The sequence below is a fragment of the Pan troglodytes genome, chromosome 18 (assembly GCF_028858775.2).
Source record: "Pan troglodytes isolate AG18354 chromosome 18, NHGRI_mPanTro3-v2.0_pri, whole genome shotgun sequence".
Classification (NCBI taxonomy): domain Eukaryota; kingdom Metazoa; phylum Chordata; class Mammalia; order Primates; family Hominidae; genus Pan; species Pan troglodytes.
Genome location: NC_072416.2, coordinates 54,427,212 through 54,434,628, shown reverse-complemented (window position 1 = coordinate 54,434,628; position 7,417 = coordinate 54,427,212). Strand labels below are relative to the sequence as shown.

The 7,417-nt window shown below is 47.5% G+C and overlaps 1 protein-coding gene across 6 annotated transcripts in view; it reads left to right on the top strand.

The window, feature by feature from the left end:
• Window positions 1-3,582: 3,582 nt before the first annotated feature.
• The window catches only part of AMFR (autocrine motility factor receptor), a 63,751-nt gene continuing 59,916 nt past the window's right edge, over window positions 3,583-7,417 (top strand). Inside the window, exon 1 of one of the 6 annotated variants that reach the window (XM_016928540.4) lies at window positions 3,583-4,052. In XM_016928540.4, coding sequence (XP_016784029.1) covers window positions 3,798-4,052 — 255 coding nt within the window. In that variant the 5' untranslated portion in view covers window positions 3,583-3,797. 6 annotated transcript variants of the gene reach the window in all.

The following is a 7,417-nucleotide window of genomic DNA, read 5'->3' as shown; positions in this document are numbered from 1 at the left end:
TGACTCTGTGATTGTTTTGGGATAGTCCTGTATGTGTGGCTGCTGATCCTACTGTGCTAGTAGAAATCTTGCATGGTTCATCATTGTGAGTGGCCGAGGGCCTTTAGGTAAGAGACAGCTTAGCATAATAGCAAGGGCCTGATGACCTGGGTCACTGATGTTGCCCTCTCCTTGTGCCCCACACACTCCCTCCTCCCATTGTGTGTTAGCAGTGTTTTAGTTTCCTGAGGTGTGAAAGGGTCACTAGATTTGGAACATGAAGGCCACAAGTTAGAAGTTGCTACACAGTTGTGTTGTTAACTGTGTGTAGTCCATATCATTGGGGACTGAGTCCGAGTTTCCTCATCTGTAAAGGGAGGGTTGACTCCTTTAGTTTTTTTTCTCAAACTTGCCTGAAATTCATAATGTTCTATGACACACACCATGCCTGCTGCATATGTAATACTGTGTAATTCAATGTCATCTTAAATAGAAAGTTTACCCAAAATACGGGAATATATGTGTGTCTGATAAAACTATAGCCTTTTCAGCCTTTATATCTGAACAGAAGTGTGAATGAAACCTGATAGAAATTGAAAGGTTTTTTCTGAAAACTTTACTACTTGTGTATTTTATAGCAGGCACCAAAGATCTATGAAAAATAAATATGAAAGAAAAGCTACAAATGGAAATATATCCATTAGTTTAGTTTTTCCTCTAAAAACTTGAAGAGTTGGTTATTTTTCTCTCTGCTAGATTTAGCTGTGGAACATTGGTCCAGCTGATGAAACACTAGCATGCCATGGGAATACATTTAAAGCTACTGGATTAGATAGTGAAGTTCAGCTTCTAGGATTCTGAGAATCTTAAGCAACAACAAAGCCACCCAACCCGTCTCACATGATGGTGAATGAGGTCTTGAATATGAAAGGACTTCAGATATTTTAAAAATGAAAATAGCATTGTATCTAGGTATGAATCTTACTCCACCCAAACTGATTTGTCTGAAGTAATTATTTTATTCCCTTTAAATCAAACCAAGTCAGAACCACCATCCCACAAAGATGGCAGGAAATTAAGTCTATCAGTCATAATGGAAATGAAGGACCTATTTGAAGTCTCAAATCTAGAAGGCATAGTGTTACTCTGAAATCAAGGTTGTGGTGACGGGGGACCTCTAGCTTTCATCATGGACTCTATTGATTCTTGTCCAAGCAGGACCAGCCTCTCAAAGTCTGATGCTGTCATCTGTCTGCCACACTTGGGGCTTGGGACACAGCTGACAGGTAGCCTGTATGTTGATCTAGTCTCCCCAGGCACATTAAGCATTCATCCCTTTTGGGTCCTGCCTCCTTCCCGGTCCTCTCATGGAGTAAGATGCAGTTACCAAGAACTAGAAGTATTGGTTAAGAAGGCTTGTTTGGTTATTGCCAAAATGTCCTTCCTTGGGAACAACGGTGTGCAAAGTACCTTCTTGGAGTGTGTCTTGGAGTGGGAAAGGAAAAAGTAATGGTAGAAAAATTACTAATTCTAGTAAAAGATCCAAACACAAACCATTTACGTTCTTTTGGGTTAACTTCCCCCATTCATGTGAAGTTTCAGAAAGTTCAAGCTTCTAAAAGTTTAAGAAGGGCAGCTCTGTTAACAGCAGCCTGTTTCTAAGGGTGACGGGACAAATTTGGTTTGTGATAGTTTAGAACTACTGTGGCTAGGATTGAATAAAGATTGCCAGTCAGTGGTTTAAAAGTTATGGTGGCTCAGATCTTGACCTGTAAAGGAGAACACTTCCCTGGAAAATTACAATAGTTTTTCAAAATAAAGCTTTCCTTTATTTTACTGATAAAGTTTAAAGTTTAGCATTTTAATTGCATGGCTGTGAGAAGAGAACCAAAGTGAATTCAAGTCTAGTATTCATATAGACCTTGTATTAAAAAAATGCACGTGTGCAAAGGCAAGGCCTCTCCCTGTCCCGGTAAAGCCAAACGTTCATCAAAGACCCTTTAACAAGATGTTTCTAAAATTTCCAAAGTGGAATTGTAAGCTTGAGAGATCTTTTGTTTTCTAGTTAATAGACTTTTAGAATATTAGGCATGAAAAAGACCTTGAAAGATAATTTGGTCCTTTTCTTTAGAAAGTTTGGAAAATCCTACAAATATTTACAGAGCACCTACTCTGGGCTGAGAACTATTACAGGCCCTGGGGATGCAAAAGGAATAAAACTCCCAAGGTAACATTTTTTTCCTTTGGTAACAGCTTATTGAGATACAATTCGCATATTGAGATAGAACTATTTAAAGTGTACAATGATTTTTCAATTCAGAGTTGGGCAATCATCACCTCAATTTTACATTTTCATTACTTTGAAAACAAACCTATCCCAGCCAGTGACTCACGCCTGTAATCCCTGCACTTTGTGAAGCCAAGGTGGGAGGATCACTTGAGCTCAGGAGCCACAGACTGGTCTGGACAATATAGCAAGACGCTGTCTCTACCAAAAATTAAAAATTAGCCAGGTGTGGTGGCATACGCCTGTAATCCCAACTACTGGAGAGACTGAAGCAGGAAGATTTCTTGAGTCCAGGAGATGGAGGATGCAGTGAGCATGCCACTGTACTCTAGCCTGGGCCACAGACCCTGTCTCTTAAAAGAAACCTGCACCCTTTATCACCCCCTACTCCCCTCTTCCTCCCATCCCTAAGCAATCATTAATCAACTTTCTGTGTCTGTATATGTACTTGCCTATTGTGGACATTTCATATCAATGGAATCACACAACACGTGGACCTTTGTGGCTGTCTTCTTTGACTTAGCACGTGTTTAAGGTTCGTTCCTATTGTAGCATGTATCAGTAGTTCATTTTTATGGCCGAATAGTACATTTTATGGATATATCACATTTATCCACTCATCGCTTGACGGACATTAGCGTTGTTCCCATCTTTTGATTGTTAGAATGTAATCAACATTTGTGTACAAGTTTTGTGTGGAGGTATGTTTCCACTTTTCTTAGAGGAGTGGAATTACTGGGTCAAATGGTCACTCTTGTTTGACTTTAAGGAAAGGACAGGTTATTTTCCAAGACAGCTGCACCATTTGACATTCTCACTTCTTGAGGGAACACATTTTTATTTCCCGCTAAATCAGGTTCATTTTTTAGTTTCTGCTGGAGGCTACTAGCAAACAGCAGAAACTTGAAAGACTGTTAATATTCTTTCTTCTGGGGTTTCGGGCACCAGGGAAGCTGCGCGGCCCCTAGGAGTGCTCGGGGTAACCTCTTCAGAGGGTTAATGGGGTGGGGGGGGGGGCAAGTGGCCGACGGCTTGGTGGCCAGGGTCCCCCGCGCCCTGAGGCCCTGCCCGCCTGCCAGCACCTGCGAGCCCGAGTGACCCCTGCGCCGCGGCCGGAGCAGGTGCCCTCTGTGTCCGCGGGCCCAGCCAAGCCGTGGTGCGGACGGCGGATGATGCTGGGTGCCGGCCCCCGGGCCTGAGGCCCGGGCCTACGCCCGCTAGGCGGCGGCGCGACCGCTGGGAGCGGGGGACGAAGGCCGCGCCCCTGCGCCCGTCCCGCCAGCGTCCCGCTGGGGGCGGCGGCCTGCCCCGAGCCCGCCGAGGCTCTTCCGCGCCGGCAGGGGCAGCAGCGGGAGCAGCGCGGGGCGGAGCGGCGCCAGCAGCCAGGAGCGGCCCGGCCCGGCCCGGCGCGGCGGCGGCGGCGGCGGCAGCTGCAGCGACGCCAGAGCCCGTGGGCGCCGTTCGCGAGGCCGCCGCAGAGGCCCGGCCGCAGCGCAGGGAAGCCTGGGGGCCAGAGGTCGCCGCTGCCGCCATGCCGCTGCTCTTCCTCGAGCGCTTCCCCTGGCCCAGCCTCCGCACCTACACGGGCCTCAGCGGCCTGGCCCTGCTGGGCACCATCATCAGCGCCTACCGCGCGCTCAGCCAGCCCGAGGCCGGCCCCGGCGAGCCGGACCAGCTAACGGCCTCGCTGCAGCCTGAGCCGCCGGCGCCCGCCCGGCCGAGCGCCGGGGGACCCCGGGCCCGCGATGTGGCCCAGTACCTGCTCTCAGACAGCCTCTTCGTGTGGGTGAGCGAGGCGGCCGGGCCCGCGGGGCAGGGGCGGGGTCCGCTGCGTCACCCTTTATCCGCGGGGGCGTGGTGGGCCAAGGGGCCCCTCCGCCAGGGACCCCCGAGGGCGAGCGCCTGGGGGGCGCGGCCTTGCTCGCGGGAGCGCTGCTGAGGGAGAGTGGTGAGGCGCGGGGAGGGGGAGGGGGCCGCGGGCGGGAGGAACATCGCGTGGGGTTGCGAGGAGGAGGCCCCGAGGGGCAGGCCAGCGTTGAGGGCTCCGGGAAGGGGGTCGGGGAGGCGGCGGGTGATGGTCTGCGCTGGGGCGCGGACGGGGCCCGGGGCAGGGGAAGGGGTTAAGGGGCAGTGGGGAGGAACGGGCTGGGTTTTCTGAGGGACCCTCGGGAGAAACTAGAAGATCTCAGAGGGCAGGTTCAAGGGGAGGTCGGGATCTGGGAGTGCGTTATCCCGAGGGTTGGACGAAGTAGAGTGAAGTTGAAAGCTTTTCCCACTTGGTCAAGCATGGGATTGTTAGCGGATTTTCTTCCGACGAAGAGGAGAGGGCAGAGGGGAGAATTCAGACGTTGAGTATGGGGGAATTTTCGGCACTCAGGTGTCCTTGGACATTCCGGTTGGAGAGAGGCCGTCTCCCACAACTTTTTTGCCGCTTAGTATTCGATTGTCCCCTTTGGGAGCTGTGTAATGAAACAAACACCAAACTGTGCTTCCTTTTCTGCTGCCTTTACCTGATGTTCATGACAGTTTTCCTTTGATGTCTGAACGCAGCAAAACATTCACAGTGTCAAGAGGCAGCCCATCATTTTAACTGAATGTTTCTTATTTGAGGATCTATTCTAACACAGTTTCCAGGTTGTCTGCCCCTGCGAGATAAGCAGCATTGATAAGGCACACATGCTGGTTTCGTTCATTAGAACACATAATTTCAGACTGAGCAGATCAACGGTATTTTGGCTAGAGAATTTTGCTTTCATCTTGGCCTTGAATACTTATGTAAATCCCGCAGTGATCAGAAAAGTTTCTCCGGGATTTAAAGCCTCACTTGGATTTAATATGGCTTCTTGGATCTTGTCTCCTTGCGAGTTCCCATTTGGGGTTGAAAGTAGGCTGTAAATGACTGAGAGATTAATATTCCAAGTTGATAGTATGATATGCAACTCATTTGTTATAATTAGTCCCACTGTGCTTCATCAGGAAGCGGTGGGATTTATGGACTCTGTGGGCTGTAGATTAAGTCTCCTGGTCCTTCTGATGGAGAGTTTAGTAGAAGGCAGTGAAGGGTGAAGTTCCTGTTTGTCTACTGCTGTGTAAAGCTGAACTTCACAGTCCTAAAGAAGGGAGAAGCGAAAGAACTCAACTCACATCTCTTGCTTAATTTCAAATCTGTTTTTGCATTTGAGTTAGCAGGTAAACAAGGTGATATGGAGAGTTTTTGCCATGTTAAGATTATAATGTAGTCTTTGATATTTTTTAAGTCTAAGATATAAATAAGCCTTTGAGAAGGAACCCTTATTTTATTTATATAACAACACTGGTATTGTTTAATGGATTTCCCCCCGCAGGACTTTATTTTGATAAAAGCCATGTTCAGATTCTAAGGTTAATATCTCTTCAGAAAACGTTACATAAAAGCTGTTGATTTTTCTGTGATGATGATTACTTTTTAGGAAATTTCCTTTTCTTCCAGCATTTTCAGTAGAGGTCTTACCTCTGGCAAGTTTATCACTTCTTACTCTCTGCTGATGATATTTTCATTTCTCAGTTGATCCTAGTGCTGTTTTTCTTCCATCTTTCCTCTGGGGTCTCCACGTGTTTACTTTGGCCTGCTTTGGTTTCTCAGACCCTCCATGTGCTCACTGTTTGTCTCATCACTCAGTGTATATGTAGTTTCTGCTTTAGCAGCTGAGTAGAAGTGACAATCTCAAAAGCCTTCCCCAGTGGGGGGACAGATTAAGATTGTTGAGTGAATACCCTATGTGGTGGTGCCTTTGTCAACTGGATCCTCCTTGCGCCCTCCCCTAGTTCTATTGAATTCAGATTCAACTTTTTCACAAACACTGCCTGCCAAGGCCAAGCAAGACAAAACAAAGACTGATCCTTCTGCCAGTGCAAGTCCTGCTAGATATTGTTTAACATATTGTAATTCCCAAAACTTATCTTTTTAGAGCACAGTTTAGAATAATATCGGTCTGATAGCATCACAGGAGGTTTTTCATGAACAAACACAATTTAAAACCTTTCGAAGGTGTTATTTTGGGCACTTTGGAGGGCATATCTGTGAACAACACTTTCCCCTACCCTCAGTAATATGGCAAAATTTTATAGGGGATAATAGATAAATAAAATGAAGCAGAGTTTGGAAGAAAAAGAAAGGAATTGTGCCCAGGGAAGGGTTCATGGAAGGTGGTGTTTGAACCAGCTTGGAAGGTGGGAAGGGTCTCAACCAGTAGCAATGGGTATTCCAGATAGAGAAACCAGCATGTGGAGCTCGGTCTGGCGTGGGGAGGACAGTGCTAGGCACAGGCAGGGTGGTCCGGAAGCTGGGCTGTTAAATTAAAAGTCTGTTGAATCTTCTGATTTAAGAGGGAGGTTGAGAAGGTGAAGAGGAGACCGGGGATGAAGGAGGTGGGGAGGAGGTGAAGGAGGTGGGGCAGGTGGCTCTGCTGTGAGAGGAGGAGGTGAGCAGCCCCCTTGAAGGTTTCTTTCTCAAAATATGGACCTCTGGCATCCTGGTATGTGGTCATCTGGGGTACTTGTAAAATGTAGTTTCCCTGGGGATCCATTTCAGAGAGAAGGGTGGAGCCTTGGAATCTTCATTTTAATGAATGCCCTAGGTGATTTGAGGAACACTAGTGGTTGAAAAACTGACCTAGGCAGAGGCTAGAGTGTGATGTCTTGTAACCTTGACCTTGCTTGCTCTACCAAGTGTGGACAGTATTTTGTGGAGTGAGAGAAGCCATTGATGGGGCTTAAGTGGGGGTGGGGCATGGAGGAGTGGGGGTGCTGGCATGATTTCTTTTAGAAGATTGGGAGCAGTGTGGAAGATAGATTTATGTAGAGTGGGAAGAGGACGGGAGATCTAGTGACCTAAAACTTCCTCCTCCCAAGGGGGCCTCTCCAGGTGGCCCTCAGGCATGACATTGAGAAAGGATTTGGGAGGAGACTTCAGGGTTTTTACACTTAACAAATATGTGGGTTTGACCTGAGCATTTGTTTCTCCTTGTCTTTCTAAAACTTCCATCCTAAAGTTTCATTTCAGATGAGTTTTTATTTTGTTACTCATTTCTGGGCTATTTTACATTGCTCAGATAATGCTTCCATTCAGCTACCTCTTGGTCCATTCTAGCATGGTTTTGGATTGTTCAGGTG